At 48.5% G+C, this 18,281-nt stretch overlaps 1 protein-coding gene and 1 pseudogene across 2 annotated transcripts; one reads left to right on the forward strand and one right to left on the reverse strand.

The window, feature by feature from the left end:
* Nucleotides 1-4,323: 4,323 nt before the first annotated feature.
* LOC123181923 (patatin-like protein 2) lies at nt 4,324-6,332 on the reverse strand. 2 transcript variants are annotated; one of them, XM_044594342.1, is made up of 6 exons: nt 6,092-6,332; nt 5,815-5,993; nt 5,516-5,705; nt 5,266-5,427; nt 4,890-5,177; nt 4,324-4,737 (listed from the first exon to the last, which is right to left on the reverse strand). In XM_044594342.1, exons 1-6 carry the CDS (start codon nt 6,218-6,220, stop codon nt 4,513-4,515), a joined length of 1,173 nt encoding a protein of 390 aa, XP_044450277.1. In that variant the 5' UTR covers nt 6,221-6,332; the 3' UTR covers nt 4,324-4,512. The 2 variants fall into 2 exon arrangements, with proteins under 2 accessions (XP_044450277.1, XP_044450270.1); XM_044594335.1 differs by having other exon boundaries at nt 5,516-5,711.
* Nucleotides 6,333-9,993: 3,661 nt separating this feature from the next.
* On the forward strand, nt 9,994-12,075 carry LOC123181937 (patatin-like protein 2; annotated as a pseudogene).
* The last annotated feature ends 6,206 nt before the right edge of the window (nt 12,076-18,281 follow it).

The raw sequence follows: 18,281 nt of genomic DNA on the forward strand, positions 1-18,281 counted from the left end.
CGGGGCGGCCACGGGCGCGCGCGGCCACGGGCGCGCGCGGCCACGGGAGTTCCTGCCCCCGCCCAAGAAGCACCCGCCGACGAGGAAGAGCCGGACGAGGAGGAGGGTGGCATCGACGTCTTCGTGCCCCCGACAGCCATGGCGGAGGAGAAAGGACGGGGCGCGCGACGGAGCTCACGGGGAGGACGCCACGTCTCCACTCGTCCGAGACCTTGTGGGACACCGTGGTGCGCGCGCCGACGCTATACCTCACCATCGCCCTGTCCGGCTCCAGCAGCGGCGCCGAGTCCGGCCCCGTCCGCTCGCCGCCTCGCCCGGCCAGCCTCCCGCACGCCGGCTGGTCGGCTCGCGCCGGCTCCGCCTCCCGCGGCTTCCTCCGCGCCCGCCTTGCTCCCTGCCTGCTCGCCCCGTCCGGCTTGGGCGCACGTTCCGGTGAGTCGGCCGCTCCTCCTAGCGTCGCTGGCCGCGGCGGGGGCACTGGGCGTCGGTGCTCTTCCTCATGGCCACCTTCCCGAGCTCGCTGACCACCCCTCTCGCTTGATTTCGTGCCGTAACCGTCGTCCCCGCGAGCACCGAGCGCTGCCGTCTGCCATGGCCGATGCTCTGCTTGATGCCGAGCTCATCCCGCCATGCACAGCTGCCCGTCGTGCTCCGGGTGCTCTACTAATGCTGCCTCGTTGCTCCGTTGGGTCGCTAGCTACCCGCAACACGGCCGCCGCTCTGCCCGTCGCTGCACCCCACGTCGGCGGCTGCAACGACCACTGCTGGACGCGCCGCACTGCGGGCGTTCCAGCGAACAAACCCCCGCGACCAGCCGTGGCCGGAAACGGCCGGCCGGTGATCGCATCTCGCGCAGTTCCCGCGCTTGGCGCTGCTCCGACGGCTTGTTGCTGCCTGGGGGGCCAAACGACTCAAAAAAATTTCAGCCCCAGGCTTAAAATCTCGCCGGCAGCCCCCAAGCGGCGAAAAAAACGCCTCCTAGGGGTGCCAACGGCTGGAGATGCCCTTATGGATTTGGGTCACGAGATTTGCCGGTCCTTGATGCAGTTGTACATATTTACGGATTTGAGTACATGATTGTCTATGGAAATATTCAAATGTGTATAAGTCCATATGTGCATGCGATGTGTCTGCAATTTACTCCTCTTAGAACATCTGTGACTTCTCTACTAAAATATCTGAGCCACACCATCTTATCTCCTGGTGTATACCAGTTCAAAGCAACCGATATAGAATTCCTAAGTAGCTTTCTACGTGCTAGAGCAGTCAATATCAATGACGCTATTTGTAGCAAGAAAGGTTAACTATGATTGTCAGGTTGAGCAAGACACTAATGTAGCTGTTCTTTGTCCAGATATACAGCGCATGCAAAAGTAACTGGCCAACTAACTTACGTGCACGTGGAAGGAGCATCGATGTGGATTTAACATAGCAGGTGTCCTCTACACGCATGCCGAACAAATACAACAGGTCAAACATTATCCCTGCTTATGTGATTAGGACGTCTCCTCGACCTGCAAGTTACTCTTTCTCTTTTGGTTTATAATAAGGTATGCACGCATTTCTACTTTAGGCAATCATAAACAAAATATGTGTTATATGCTTCAAAAGTATATCGTTGAATTTGTATTCAAAAGAAGTTTCTAATATATGACTTCTATTATATATTCTTCATTACGTTAGTCAAATTGATGATGTGGAGATATGGGAGTTGCTGTAAGGGAGGGAGTATACAACAATACATACAGCTCAAATCGGGTCTTCAAGGATTCTTGAGCGGAGCTAATGCGTCAAAAGTGATAAGAGATTTATATCCGGCTTAGAGCATCAACTATGTGTGGCAGTGGTACTGATAGTGATGTCAAGGATTGACACCTCATACCGTTTCTAGGGTAGTAAGAATCTTGCAGCAGTACCTTTCTTAAAATCAGATGGGGTCTCACTTGCTAATAAACAATTCACAATATCTTCCCAAAGACCAGAAATTTATGTTTGTGCTTAGCCAAAGAAATAATAATTTAATTGTTCATATTCTCTGGGTGTACCAGATTTTGTTAACTTGACAACACTTGTTTTGCTGGAAAGCTTTCAATTTATCCATCATCTTTCATGGCAGTATAACGAACAACAGAAACAAAAAAATTACATCTAGGTCCATAGACCCCTACGGACGTATACAACCATTGGAGCGAGCTAAAGGCACGCTGCCGTCATCGCCCCTTTCTCACTGAAGCCAGGCAATATTGTAGTAGATAGTCGAGAAGTTGTCATAGTAAGGCCCCACAGGACCAGAGCACCAGAACACCAATCGCCATTGATGAAGAGAAGTGTAGATCAGAAGGATCCAACCTATAGACACACGAACGAAGTCTGGATGCACGGAGATTCACTGACTACAACACCGACTCAATTCCATGCCATCCTTAAGAGGCATACCTTCGCATGCCCTACGGCGATGCTAGACGCACCGTCGGTAATGCGGGCTAGGTGGGGAGGACCTTATACCATCTTCAAGCAGCCGCAACACAAATCCTTATCGATCTCAAAAAAACACCAAAAAAAAGGAACAGGAACCCTCCTACTGGTAAGGTCCAAGGTCCACCACGCCTCCATGGCCCTAAGGCCACCAGAGATGAGGCGGATCGCCAGCGGCACAAATGGCAAGCGAAGAAACTCTAATAGTCTGGGCCGTCGCGTGAGGAGGTCAAATGGGTACACACTTTGACCATGAATTACTTTGATTAACATGATTTTTATATGCAATGTAGAGTCACAATTATCATTTAATAAGTGACTTTTGGAAACAAATCTAGGGATACCTGTTCTATGGTCATGTTGAGTAAGACAATAATATTTCACGTGTTGATAGTAAATATGCTCGTTAAGACGGTAATATTTCACCTGTTGAGTATTGACGTGCGTGCGTGTGCGTGTGCGTGCGTGCGCGTGTGCGTGCGTGCGTGTGCGTGCGTGCCTGTGCATGTGCGTGTGCGTGTGCGTGTGTGTGTCCAAATATATAGTGTATGGAAAAGTAACGGGTCAACTACTACTGACTGACACTATTGCATATGGATGCACGTATTGATTTCTCTCCAGGACATGTATAGTTGGAATAGTATGAAGATCGATGTGGATAAGGATAGCAGGTGTCCCTCTGCATGCAAGTCAAACATTAGGCTGGTCACAATGGGCAGGAACTTAGGAGTAACATCACACACTCCAATGCAACTTTGCTTATGTGGCACATATTTAATGAAGAGAGAGCTGCTTGTGGTAACTAGCTAAGTTACCGGAACATCACACTCCAAGAAACAATGAGTCTATGACCTAATAAATACATCGTTGCATGACACTACATACATGTTCCTACCCACTATGGAGGTAGTAACATATTCTAGGGAAGTGTGTAGGTTACTAGCTTATGTTCCTGCCCATTGTGACCAGCCTTATCCTTGCTTATGTCATTGGGGAAAAAAATCTTATACGACCTGGGTCGTACGCCTCACGTCGTGAGACCACCTCCAGGGGCTGACAGCTGGCAATTCGAATCTCAAAGCAACAAGAGCGATATTCTCTGATTCCCCTTTCTTCTCCAGCAGTCTTAGTGCTCCCTGCGACATGGCTTCAGAATGTTTTGCAGCTAGAGCCTCGACACAGGGCGCCACTGATTCAACCTGCTATGCCCATGTTGGTGCTGGTCCTAGATAGGACGCACCATTGCGCTGAGCTCTGGCTGGAGGTAAATTAGTGAGAGGGCGCAGGCCGCGGCTGCCGTAAATGAGCAAGAGGGCGCAGGCTGCAGCTCCCTAAACTCGTTGCTGCCGTAAATTGGCAAGAGGGGCCGTGGTTGCGCAATGGATATATCATCGTCCCTGCTGCTCCTCGCCTTGTTCAGACCATCCATCGGCACCATGGGGATTGGTCGCATGAATCTGCAAGTTTGGGAAGGAGCTGCTGCCGTAGTAGCCAGGAGGCTCTCTTGCCGTCTTCAGAGACGAGAAGGAGAGGGAATTGAAGGGATCATGAAGCATCGGTGGTTCTACAAAACAACAACGATGAGAATCGCGGCGGCGCTGGAGAAAGAAAGGGGAATCGAGAATAGGTTTGCTTTGAGATTCGAATTGCCACGTGCCGGTCACTGGAGGTGGTCTCACGACGAGGGCGTACGACCCAGGTCGTATAGGATTTTTTTCCAGCTGCTCTTTCTCGATCATGAAACAATCCCTCCAGGAGGCTCTCATGGTTTATATATGTAACGCAAAATCACAATTATCATTAGGTGACTTTTGAAAACAAATCTAGTGATATCATTTCCACGTCACATAAACCACATATTAATATCATAATATTATTTGTGCCAATGATTTTTGCACAGGACTATTACAACAGCACCATAGAATTTATGAACGACATAAATCAAACAGATTGAACTCCCAAACTAAACGTAAAAGTGAACTTAAACACACACATTAACTAGCATGCAATTGCTAGTTTGGTTCGAGCAGGCACATATTAATTGTTGCGGCGTCTGCGCCGCTCGTCGGAGAGCTGCTTTGCATACTTAGCTAGCTCCTCCGCGTTGGTGCCCCCGCCGGGCACCTCCACATTCCGGCCGGTCTCCAGGTCCACCCCGGACACCTTCTCGCTGAGCAGCTCTTCACCAATCTTCACCAACCTATCCAAGTTGGCTTTGGAGGAGTCGTCGATCGAACCCGCACTCCCGCTCAGTTTATCATACTGCACTTGCGTTTACAACGGATCATTGAGTCATTACTACAACAGATGATGGATGGCTACATGTATCAATCGATGCCAAAAATAAAGACTATCCTCTTTTTTATGTTTTTGGAGTATAAATTACTAATTGTAATAGGTAGGCGGGTACGAACCTGGATGCGCAGGTATTGGTGGGAGGTGCCGAGGACGGCGGAGAGGACGGAGAGGTGGAAGTCGACCATGTCGGCGCTGCCGGCGTTGAACATGTCGAGGATGGGTACGGAGCCGTCCTTGATGAGCCAGCTCAAGATGCCCCACTTGGCGGCATCCTTGGCGCTGTACTTGAGTTTTGGGAGCGATGATGTCCCACAGCCGATGGAGATGACTATATATGACTTTCCCGCCGGCTGCTGCCCGGCGAGGACCATGTGCTCCGCCACCTGGTTCATCGCTAATAGAGTCTGCAGCATACGTACGCAGTCCATGAGTGAGATTATTGTTTATACGTATTGGGAATGCGGCGGCGAGGTCAATTAGTTGGTAACATACAGGGTTGTTGGCGGCCACGGCGCCGTCGATGAGGTTGAAGGCCCTCGTGCCGCCCTTGCCATCGTTGGTCTCGAAGTAGTGCGCCGGGAAGAAGGTAGGTGCGGCGGAGGTGCCGATGGCGATGTCCGACAGGAGCGCGTTCTTGGCGGGCTGGTTCTCCAACTGATCAATCATGCACACAAGCTTAGTCAATTACTTAACAACTACTACTAGGTAGTTCACCATGTGCATGCACCACATGCATGGATACCTGGAAGCTGGAGAAGATGGTGGGTTGCAGGTACGCGATATCGAATGCCGGGATGACCACATGGGTCAGAGCCCCGTCCAGCTTGGTGTCACCGAGGTGCCGATGGAGCAGCGAATGGAGGTACTTGCCGTCGTACTTGGGCCCTGTCGCCAGAGCCAGAGCCGAGCCGATGTTGGAGAAGATGGAGCCCCTGTAGCTTCCCACGCAATAATCCAGATGACGATCGACGTTGAACTTGCGTGTAGTACAGAAATGGACGACATATACAAAGTATGCATGCATCTCAGTTGGTGACTTACTTCTGTGGGAAGATCTTGGGCGACTCGTCGATGTAGAACTTCGCTAGATCCTTGGCGTCGAACAGCGGCCGCCCATCCTTGTCCGGCGCCGCAAGCATCACCGTCAAGAGGCCACCCGTGCTCGTGCCGGCGACGATATCGAAGTAGTCCGCGATCCTAGCATCCGGCCCGTCCAGTTTCTACACACAACACATGCAGTGATATACTCCGTTAACAAGCATGATATACTACACACGAAGAGCATCATCGATGAACATATCAAAGTGGAGTAACTTACCTGGAGCTCTTTTTCAAGGAAGGCGAGGACGATGGCCGGGATGATCCCTCTCACGCCGCCGCCGTCGATGCTCAAGATGGTTATCACCTTCGCTTCGTCACCTGCTGTAGCAGAACTACCTCCTGCCATCAATTTGGAGTTTGCTAACACGAGGCTAGGCTCAAATGACAAACGTTTTGAACAGAAGGTGGGAGATCAAGGATTTATTACAAAGGACAAACTTGTTATGTATATAGACAACGTTCACATAAACTAATTATCAAGAAGCAACACCATTAGTTGGCTCCCTCAACTGCAGGTCTTAATCACAAAGTCAGAGGTCAAAAAGGACAAAACCAGCTAATCCCAAATTCCTAATAGTATAGTATGACCCCACTAGCTAGTTCCTTGTGCACGAAAGAATATTACAAATTCAGATCCTTTCTCTCTCTCCTATCATTTTTAATATAATGTAATTGAAGATGTGTCGTTATTCTTATCTTATATTTACTTCCTCATGATTTGCTAGTTCCCTCGTATTTTGTGTCATATTTTAATCATGATTTTAACTAATAAAATATAATTAGATGTAACAAAAATAGTATCATTTAAACTTAAAATTAAATACGAACTCAACAATATAATGTTCAGCGACGTGCATTAACATTTTGCTAGTCAAATATATGGTCAAACTTTGACCTAAACTATGATGAAGACTACTAATAAACCCAGATGGAGGTAGTAGTTGTGATCACCAATGTAGATGATTTTCTAATTTTATGAGAAATCTACGTCCTCGACAGATTTTTTTTTATAATAGTACTCCTTTGTGTTTGTATCAACTGGATAGGTACAATACCAAGAATAAAAAAAAGGAAAACACTAAGCATCAGACTACTGATGCATCGCCTCCTATCAGACCAGTCCATGGCCATCCGATCAGATAACAAGCTGATCGTCAGATTGGCTAGTAACCAACATGCGTGATTTCTGGATTTGAAGTGTATCCACCGGTGCATGGAGTAACTGGTATGCATGCATGGCCCGGTGGTTTTTCATGTTTTGCCGGGTAAACATGGACAGATTAGGGGCAACCATACATTGGGGCAAGTCATCGAACACGGTGAGATCTGGCAGGCGAAATGTGGCACGGCCGATGTGGAAGATGGAGTTGTGAACGGTCAGCTCATGACGCCGACTTTCTCAGCAAGCCAGGGAAGGGAGGAACATCGGCATAGACTTGCCCGCGTCCAAACTCTCATGGTGCAGCCATGGCAATGGTCAGCCGAACGACGGGAAGCAGGCATGTGGCTGTGACAAGGTGTGCTAGGGCCTTGAATGGGTCAGTGGCGGCGAGTGGTGCAAAATGGCGGCAGTTCAGGGACTAGAGATTACAACAAACCATAGCTATGAGGTGATTTGGGTGGCGGCGGAAGGGTGTGGGCATCCTGAAAGGTCTGTGCCGTAAAAAAATGGTGGATGAAGGGAGCACTATATGGAGGCTACAAGGAAGTTTTCGCAGCGTGCTTAAAATATTAGAGCGATGGGGTGTCGGGTAACGAATTTGCTAGACTGAATGTTCTAGTAAAAATGTCATATGGGTAAAGAATTTGCATGCAGAAAGAGATTCAAGGAAGAAATCAAGTGGCTCACTTTCAGAGCAAGGAGGAAAGTATACCATGGACTAGAAGACTGGGTGAAAGCTTTTATTTGAACCCAACAGCTGTTGCTCCTACCTTGTATGAACTGTCCACTTGTTTTTGTTGTTTTTCAATTCTTCTGCTAGTGCTAGCTTTGCTAGTTTTCTTTTCTTCTGTATAGTTTCCTTTTGCTCTTTTATGAACATTTTGCTGTACTATTTATTTGAAAATGAATAAAAATACGCAGCAGAGTACTGTTGTTTCCTAAAAAAAGATATAGCCACTCTACTAGAGTTGTTGTTAAGTTGCTAGCCACCTCCTTGGCTCAACAAGGTGAGATTAAACATTGCTACGCCTTTTTTAAACATTTAGAATTTCTATCATGCAACATGCACACACGAGCCTGAGGCCCTGTTTGGTTCATAAGTCCTAAGACTTTTTTTAGTCTCAACTAAAAAGTCTCTAGTCCCTAAAAAATCCCTCCCTGTTTGTTTGCAGAGACTAAAAAGTCCCTAGTCCCTTCCTAGAGGTTATTAAATGATCATATTGCCCCTAGTATATAAAAAAATAACAATCAAACAACACCATGGGGTGGCGGGCCATTAAATGCATGGAGGGGCATTGTTGGAAAAGTCCCAAAAAGTCCCAAAAAAGACTCTCCTTGAGAGTTCTTCATTTAGTCCCAAATGTCTAGTTTAGTCCCTAAAAAGTCCCTTCCGTTTGGTAAAAAAGTCTCTAAGAGGGACTTTTTCTAGTCCCTACACAAAAAAGTCCCTGGAAACAAACACCCTCTGAGTATTAATCAGGCTGAAAACTCTTAATAGCGGAAGGCTCGTATTCTATTCTTAACGTCGTCTGCACATCCCTCTGATACTAAGATACATACACATGTATTCGGGGCTTGACTCGGCGTTGGTTTATGGGTCTCTTTAGAACACATCTAGATGACATAGTTATGTCACATCTAAGCTGATGTCCATTCTGTTTGTGGTTTATTTTTTTGTCCTAATTTTTTTTGTTTTTTGTTGTTGCATTATATATATGTGGGAGCTTAAATGTGACATTTTTTAAAAACATCTAGATGTGAATTAGACAAATTGTTAGTTTATTATCCAGCTACCAGCAGTTGAAAGGAACCACCTGACAACTAGGAACCACCTGACAACTTCCGAAAAACTACCTTCATTTGTTGAGGCATCTTATCCAGCCAATTATGGCCTCGTGCCATGAATTTGAAAGGGGTGCTTGCAGTTGCATGCAGCCTTGGACTACGAACTGTGAAGCGCCCATGTTTCTCAAAAGATGACATGCAAATGCAATCAAATTATATATTGTAGCATTTTTCATACAACAAATTGAAATACTTGTGCATGTACCAGTGTTAATAGTTAGAAAAAAAATCTTTCTCACAGAAAGTAAATAGTTTGAAAAAATCCATTGAGCAACCATCAACATAATCTCCTCCTGTTCTAAACGAGGCTCGTGGGCGCACAAGTACATACAAAGAAAATAATTACTATGTGACTCTTTTTTGGGAAAAGAAATATTTTATTTGTTCTTGGTATCTAGTACCTAGTTGATACAAAACACACAACTATAAGAATTGATTACATTAAAAAGGATTGGAGAGAGAGAGAGAGAGGATCTGACTTTGTGATTGTTTTTGGGCACAATTAACCAGTGGGGTCATACTATATAACATTAGCATTAGTTGTGTTCTGTCCTTTTTGACGTCTGACTTTGCAATTACACCCTGTATTTGAGGGAACGAGTTAACGTTTCTTGCTTCTTACTACCTCTCTTCTGGTTTATTGGTTCTTATAGTAATCTGTGCCAAATTTTGATCATAAATTTAACTAACAAAATGTTCATGCATGTCACCAAAAATTATATCATTAAAAACTATGTTCAAATACAAATTAATGTTTTAAATAGCGGGCTATGGTATTTAGCGGCGACCCTTAAAAACAGCTATAGCTGGGCTATAGCAGGCTATAGCGGAGCTATAGCGGCAAATTGTACATGAAATCATTTAGCGGCAACACCCTCAAACAGCTATAGCGGGGCTATAGCCGGCTATTTAAAACTATGATACGAATCCAACAATATAATTTTGTTGACATGCACTAACATTTTATTAGTTAAATTTTTGATTAAAATTTAGCACAGATTACATAGAGGACTAATAAACCAGGACGGAGGTAGTAGTTAATTTATTTGGTTGCTCCAGACCTGTCTATATATATAACAAGTTTGTTCTTTCTAGCTAAATCCTTAGTTTGCCACATTCTCTTCTTGAGTTTTCGTAGCTAGCTTGGGCTGTACGTGTTACCAAACTCCAAATCAATGGCAAGTAGTAGTTCTTCTGCAGGAGGTGACAAGGTGAATAAGCTGGTGACCATCCTGAGCATCGATGGCGGCGGTGTGAGAGGGATCATCCCAGCCACCGTCCTCGCCTTCCTTGAGAAGGAGCTCCAGGTAAGATACTTTTACGTATGTTCATCAATCGATCTTGTCATATATCACTGCATGTGTAATGTGTTGCCCGTAGAAACTGGACGGGCCGGATGCTCGGATCGCGGATTACTTCGACGTGGTCGCCGGCACCAGCACCGGTGGCCTTTTGACGGTGATGCTCACGGCGCCGGACAAGGATGGACGGCCGCTGTTCGATGCCAAGGATCTGGCAAAGTTCTACATCGACGAGTCGCCCAAAATCTTCTCACAGAAGTACGCATGCAACTAACTAACTAAGCATGCATTCATATGTATATCACTATACACATACCAGTATATGGATCATCAGTTCCTTAGTTTACGACATCGTAATTTCATCGATTCTTGGAGAGTTAATTGCCAAGGTGCAGGGACTCAATCTTCTCCAAGATCGGCACAGCTCTGGGGATGGTGACCGGGCCCAAGTACAATGGCAAGTACCTCCAATCGTTGCTCCGTCGGCACCTCGGCGCCACCAAGCTGGACGGGGCTCTCACCAGCGTGGTGATCCCGGCCTTCGATATCACCCACCTGCAACCCACCATCTTCTCCAGCTACCAGGTACCCATGTGATGCACACATATGCATGGTATGATGCTACCTATGTACTCCCTCTCTCCTAGAATATAAAAACGTTTTTGACACTATGCTAGTGTTAAAAATGTTTTTATATTTTAGGACCAAGGGAGTACCTAGTAACGAACAATCAACTAATCATATGTGCATGCATGATTGACCAGCTGAAGAACCAGCCAGCGAAGAACGCGCTCCTGTCAGACATCGCCATCGGCACCTCCGCCGCACCCACCTTCTTCCCGGCGCATTACTTTGAGACCGAAGACGGCAAGGGCGGCACAAGGGCCTTCAACCTCATTGACGGCGGCGTCGCCGCCAACAACCCTGTAACTACTTAAGTTCACCAGTACACACAACTCGGTCGTCAGGCAGGCCCAACTGACTCGATATCTCACGTGCATGGCTACGGTAGACACTATGCGATGAGCCATGTGGCAGAGGACATCATCGTGGCTGGGAACGGTGACTTGCTCGGGAAGTCATACATGGTCATCTCCATCGGCTGCGGGACGTCTTCAAATCCGAAAGGCAAGTATAGTGCTAAGGACACCGCCCAGTGGGGCATCCTGGACTGGATCCTCAAGGGCGGCACCGCCCCGATCCTCGACATGTTCAATGCGGCTAGCGGCGACATGGTCGACATCCACCTCTCCATCCTCTCCGCCGCGCTCGGCTCCTCCCATCAATACTTGCGTATCCAGGTACCTACCCACCTACCTATTATACCCAAAAAAGAAAACATAACAATGAGTGGCCTATTGTGGTAATTTAAAGAGAGTACTGCCCGGCCTCTGCATCAATTGATGTACACAACAATTATCTGCTACGGTAATTAATGAATGGTTGATGTACATGCAAATGCAGTATGATCAACTAAGCGGAAGCGCAGGCTCAATCGACGACTGCTCCAAAGCTAACTTGGATAAGCTGGTGGAGATTGGGAATGAGCTTCTCGGGAAGAAGGTATCTCAGGTGGACCTAGAGACATGCCAGAATGTGGAGGTACCCGACGAGGGTACCAACGCGGAGCAACTAGCTAAGTTTGCAAAGCAGCTCTCCCATGAGAGGCGTCGCCGTCACAACGAACTAGCAACTACACAGACCTAGTGTGTTTCATTTTTTCATCTAATTTGGTGCATGTATATGCATGCATGTTTTTTCCATTATGTTTTATATGTTCATATAGTAAATCCTACTGTACGGTGGTGCTATAATATAGTTTTGTGCATATTACAGAAGATTTGTTAAAGGCGTTGTAATCTGGTTCATATGAATGCATGGAATTATTATTGCTACTGTGTTCCCTTTCAAAGTCAGTAATTGTAATTTTATATGACAGGTAAATGCAACAAATCAGGTATTAGGTCGATCTATCCAAATTCTCCGTGACTTACTGATATAGATGTTTTTTGAATGAGAAAAGCCTTGATCATCCTAACAAATGTTTCATTGCCTTAGATCAACTTCAATATAGATGGATGTGTGCATCACAATAATTCCAACCTCTTTTTTGAAAAAAATAAAAAGAAGAAGAAAAATCCTGACAAATGTCTTGCAGAGGCATAGTCGTGCACTTTGCCCACAAAAAAACATGATGGTTCGAGCACAAGGAACTTCTCATTGTCACGTCCTTTGCCCACAAGAAACCTCCATGGCTCCATCATCCTTTTTAAAATAAATAAATACAACGAGCAGAGATCAGGTTTGTCTCTTGTATTGGTTTGACTTGCATGCAGAGCTAAGGACACCTGCTATCCTAATCCGAATCAATTTTCATATTCCAGCTGTACAGGCCGCGTCGGAGGAATCATCAATACGTGCTTCCATACACATATGATGTCAGTTAGTAGTTGCCTGGCACGTTATGTCTCTGCACAAAGCCCGTCATGAGCTACCAATAATATGTTTACTATTATCCCGTGGAATCTAGTTGTCTTGCTGAAGGTGACCATAACTAATTAATCACTCTTGTTACTAACCATGATACGCTCACATCATACTTTGATTCGCTGATGGAATCATGGAAAGCTACTTATGAACTCTATATGGTTTGCGTCGAACTGGTATATATATACCCGGAGTCAATATAAGATGGCATGGCTTGGGAATTATGGTACTAGAGAAGTCATAGATATTCTAAGAGTAAACAGCATACCTATTGAAGAACCTCATTTCGTACACATTGTCACATTTTCTAAACATTTATGGGTGATATATAATGTAGATGCATATTTAGTTATTTACCTTGCCGCCGCTGAACACTCGCAACCTTTACAAGTTAGAATCACCAGGAAGCCACAGTCTGTAGATTTCATAGACATTTCCTCTAAGTTAATTTGATAGTCATCCAATGATAACATAGAAAAACACAAGTTATAACCATCCACGGCAGAAAACACAAGTGGAAGAAAACATAAATGGATGGTACGTAGGTTCAGGTTGAACCATATGGTCAATTACATATCAAATTTCTACAAGGCGACACCTTAAGATTTCAACGCCTTTCCTTGGTCCTTCAATGCTGCTTCTTCAGGTTGTGTTGTCAGTGCTAGGGGCTGCGGTGTTGGTACTTGGGATTGTGGGCGCAAAGTGCTGCTGTCGTAGAAGGATCGGATAGGTGGTACCATCTCAGGTGAGTCGAGCATGGTCCTTGATGTAGTCATACATCTCCTTCAACATACCCAAGTGATTCTTCAAATCTTTCTTGTGCAATGAGCTGCGGTGACGGATGGTCTCGCCTCGCCTCTGGGAGTCAACGTGTGCTTATAGCACGCAAGAAGGACCTGGCGAAGTTCTATCGACGAGCCGCCCAAAATATTCCGACAAAAGTAAGCAACTAACTAACTCAACATGCATGCATGCCTATGGTGACACAAGGGCCTTCAACCTCATGGAAGGTGGCATGGCCGCCAACAACATTGCTTGTAACTACCTACTTAAGCTCACTGGTACATAACTCGATTGGGCCCACCTAACTTGTTAGACTAAGTATATATTAGATATACGTGTTGTAACATAACATGTACTTGTATGGTTCTCTCTTATAAATATATGACAGCCGTACCCACCAAGGGTATCGAGCATTGTTCCAAACCCTAATTTGTATAACATGGTATCAGACGACGCGTTCGATTCGCGCCGCGCTTCCGCCTCCTCTGCTGCCGCCGCCGCCGCCGCGTCGGCCTCCTCTGCCGTCCGCCTCCCTCGACCCTGGCAACAGACTCGCCCTTCATGGCGTCCACACCGCTCGCCTGGGCTCGGCAGGCGGCCTCGGACTCGCGCCCGATGGCGCCGTCCCGATCTCCCGCACTCGATCCATCTGCATCGGCTCGGTCTCCCACGCCCTCCTACGGCGCCTCGATCGTCGCCCCGGTGCACTACGGCGCTGTCCCGGGCCAATCCCGCGACGCACCGCCGGCTGCTGGTCCCTACAGCGCTGCCCCGGGCGATTCCCGCGATGCGTCGCTGGCTTCTAGCGCTGGTCCCTACGGCGCGTTCCCGGGCCAATCCCGCGATGCGCCGCTGGCTTCTGGCCCCTATGGCGCTCCTCCACAGCAACCCTACGGTGCTCCCGTTCCGCACCCATACGGCCCTCAGGGCCTCTACGGTGCCCCTGTCCAGCAGCCCTACGGCGGGGTATACCCTGCGCCGTACGTCGCTCCGTCCTCAACACCGTATGCGATGTCACCCGTCGTACCCAGTAAGGCACTGCATGGCGCGCCCTACGGAGCTCCTGGGTCGCACACCGCGCCACCTCTGCAGTCCTACGACGTGCCCTCTGTGCAGCCCTACGGTCATCACCAACACTCCCGTGTGCTGCCTCCGTCGGCCGATGCGCTGGTTCCATACAGTGCCCCTCCGACGTATGACTCGCAGCTTCCCGCATCAGTGTCCGAACCAGGACCGTTCCACTTTGCTCATCTGGCGACGGTGAAGCTCTCTGCTGATAACTACCTCCTGTGGCGCGCTCAGGTGTTACCGCTGATGCGTAGTCACTACCTTGAGGGGTATGTCGATGGTACGCTGCCCTGTCCGCCGACCATGGTTCCGGTGCCCTCAGCTGCAGGTGGTTCTGTCATGGTGTCCAACCCTGCTCATCGTCGATGGATTGCTCAGGATCAGGCTATTCTGGGTGCTATTCAGTCCTCGCTCACTCCCTCCGTGGCCGGCATGGTGGTCTTTGCCGCGACATCGATGGATGCATGGGCCACGCTCGACTCCAGCTTCTCTTCACAGTCGCTGGCTCGGTCTTCTGCCATCCGTAATCAGCTGGGTGAGGTCAAGAAAAATGATCTCTCCGTCACGGCCTTCTTCAACAAGGTCAAGACCCTGGCTGATACACTATCATCCATTGGGAAGCCTCTTCGTGACGAGGAGTTCACTTCATTCATTCTCAATGGGCTTGACGAGGACTATGATTCCCTTGTTGAAAACATCAACGGACGTGACATGCCGATGCCGCCTCGCGATCTCTATGCACGCCTCCTCAACACCGAACAACGACTCGCTGCTCGCCGCTCCGTTGGCATCTACTCGGAGGGTCCAGCTGCAAACGCTGCTCTTCGCGGAGGTGCTCGCGGTGCCAAGCAGAAGGCGCCGTCATCTTCGGGCAGCCAGCCCCGTCTGCCCGCTCCACCTCCACCGACGTCTGGCCGCAAGCGGCTCCACTGTGAGGCGTGTGGTGGTGGGGTTGAGTGTCAACTCTGCGGTATTGAGGGACACTTGGCGTCTCGCTGCCATCGTCGCTTCAAACGAGATTTTCTTGGCATTGGGAACAATGGGAAGGGCAATGAGAAGCAAGCTGCTCTCGCTACACAGGATTCTGGCTTCACTCCATCATACTCTGTGGATCCTGTCTGGTACATGGACACGGGCGCCACAGACCACTTGACGAGCCAGCTTGACAAACTGGCCACTCGCCGGCCCTACACCGGCCATGATCAAGTTCGCACTGCAAATGGATCAGGTATGCCCATCTCACATGTTGGTCAGGCATCTCTCCTTTCACGTACCACTAAAACCTTGTGTCTGCTTGATGTCCTTCGTGTTCCCTCAGTCACACGTAGTTTACTCTCGGTTCCTAAATTAACTCGTGACAACAATGTGTTCGTTGAGTTTCACCCTTTTTATTTTTTTTATTAAGGACCGGTGTTACGGCATATCTCTCTCAAGGTAGTTTTGGTGATTGATGACAACATGTTTGCGGACTAATCTTGTGCTTTGAATAATTCACAGATTCTCCCCTGGCACGAGACGTTTTCTTCCCCTCGGAGTATATTTCAAGACGGTGTAGCTCTTTCGTTTCTTTTTCAGTGGACTAGTGGCGTAGAGGGCACCGTACTATCAAGAGGGGGTCCGCTGGGGTATTGCATGGGTGGAATCAACACGTACACATCAGCTTCTCACCCTCCGAGCTTTTCCATTCCATTATAGAGATCTCTCCTCTCTTCCTTGTCTTGTCTGGGTCCAAGCGGTAGTACCGCGCAACCCAGCGGTAGTACCGCTGAGGAGCCACAAGCAGCAGTACCGCTCCACAGCGGTAGTACCGCCCGTGGCTCCACAACAGTAGTACCGCTGGGGTGCCTGGCACCTCCGCCTCATCCTTAGCCTCTTTGGAGAGATTCTCTCTCTCTCTCTCTTCTGTGCCCCAGCGGTAGTACGGGCAAAGGGTCACAAGCGGCAGTACCGCTCCACGGCGGTAGTACCGCCCGTGACCCCGCTGCCGTAGTACCGCTGGGCTGTGTGGCTCCTACCGCCTCGACTCGAGGGGTCTTTTTCTCGTGTCGGGTTCTGCGGCACTAGTTGCGGTTGTAGAGGCGGTAGTACCGTTCCAGGAGCGGTAGTACCGCCCCTACCACCGCGGTAGTACCGCGTTGGGTCCTATTCCCTACTAGTCTCCTCTGCGCGGCAGTGCCGCTGGCTGGCGCGGCAGTACCGCTGACCTGGCGGTAGTACCGCCCCCTCTCAGCGGTAGTACCGCCCTGTGCGGGGCTGGTTGGTGAGGGGCAACAGTTGGATTGTTGCCCCCACTATAAAAGGGAGTCCCCTTCTTCTCTTTGACCTACCTCTTCCTCCCCCAAGCTCCATTTATTGCTCAAGCTCCATTTTTGCCCGATCTATCTCTCTAGCCAATCAAACTTGTTGATTTGCTCGGGAGTGGTTGAGAAGGCCCCGATCTACACTTCCACCAAGGGATTTTCGATTCCCCCACTCATCCCTAGCGGATCTTGTTACTCTTGGGTGTTTGAGCATCCTAGACGGTTGATGTGATGGCCTAGCTTATTAGGGATGATAGACTACTCATATTAATAAGGAATTCCTTCTTTTCCAGGAGCCCATTCAGACAGAACTCCAAAGTTAAGCATGCTCAGCTTGGAGTAGTGTCAGGATGGGTGACCGACCGTGAAGTTGCTCCCGGGTGCGCATGAGTGAGGACAAAGTGCGCAGAAAAGACTAGTATTGATCTGTGAGGCCAGTCTAGATCCCGCCAGGAGTAACGACCACCGGTGGGTGTGTCCGGGGCGTTACAAGTTGGTATCAGAGCCGACCCTCGCGGTTACACGGAGGTTGCGGACAGGTGCGTGGTCATGTTGTTCATGACGTTTGTGACCCGTCGTGGCACACGGCATGGCACATGTACTGGACTAGAAGCACAGACGTATGTGCCAAGAGGGAACGTTCCTGTGGCCCGATGAGGACGTCGGTTCCTCTGAGTGGGGGTGTATGTGATGGCCTGGCTTATTAGGGATGATAGACTACTCATATCAATAAGGAATTCCTTCTTTTCTGGGAGCCCATTCGGACAGAATTCCAAAGTTAAGCATGCTCATCTTGGACTAGTGTCAGGATGGGTGACCGACCGGGAAGTTACTCCCGGGTGCGCATGAGTGAGGACAAAGTGCGCAGAAAAGACTAGTATTGATCTGTGAGGCCAGTCTAGATCCCGCCAGGAGTAACGACCACCCGCAGTTGTGTCCGGGGCGTTACAATTGAGGTCACCACGGAGCCATAGTCCATTGTGGTGAAGCTTCGTGGTTTTGTCGGGAGCCTCCGATTAAGTTGTGGAGATTGCCCCAACCTTGTTTGTAAAGGTTCGGTCGCCGGCTTCAAGGGCACCAATAGTGGAATCACGACATCTCGCATTGTGTGAGGGCGTGAGAAGAATACGGTGGCCCTAGTGGCTTCCTTGGGAGCATCGTGCCTCCACACCGCTCCAACGGAGACGTACTTCCCTTCAAAGGGAAGGAACTTCGGTAACACATCCTCGTCTTCATCGGATCCACTCTTGGTTATCTCTTACCTTTACTTGTGCAAGCTCTTTAGTGTTACTTCTCTTGCTTGCTTGTTTGCTTGTTGGTATTGCATCATATAGGTTGCTCACCTAGTTGCACATCTAGACAACCTACTTTGATGCAAAGTTTAATTTGATAAAGAAAAATTAAAAATTGGTAGTTGCCTATTCACCCCCCCTCTAGTCAACCATATCGATCCTTTCAATT

Source organism: Triticum aestivum, chromosome 1A (assembly GCF_018294505.1).
Source record: "Triticum aestivum cultivar Chinese Spring chromosome 1A, IWGSC CS RefSeq v2.1, whole genome shotgun sequence".
In the NCBI taxonomy this organism is placed as follows: domain Eukaryota; kingdom Viridiplantae; phylum Streptophyta; class Magnoliopsida; order Poales; family Poaceae; genus Triticum; species Triticum aestivum.

Bases quoted from the DNA above. Each gene is read 5' to 3' on its own strand.
- LOC123181923 (XM_044594335.1), bottom strand. From the start codon at position 6,220: ATGGCAGGAGGTAGTTCTGCTACAGCAGGTGACGAAGCGAAGGTGATA. The intron at 5,428-5,515 runs GTATCCATGCAT...ATGATTGATCAG, and splicing joins CCATCTTCTCCAGCTTCCAG to TTGGAGAACCAGCCCGCCAA. The intron at 5,178-5,265 runs GTATGTTACCAA...CGTATGCTGCAG, and splicing joins CCGTGGCCGCCAACAACCCT to ACTCTATTAGCGATGAACCA.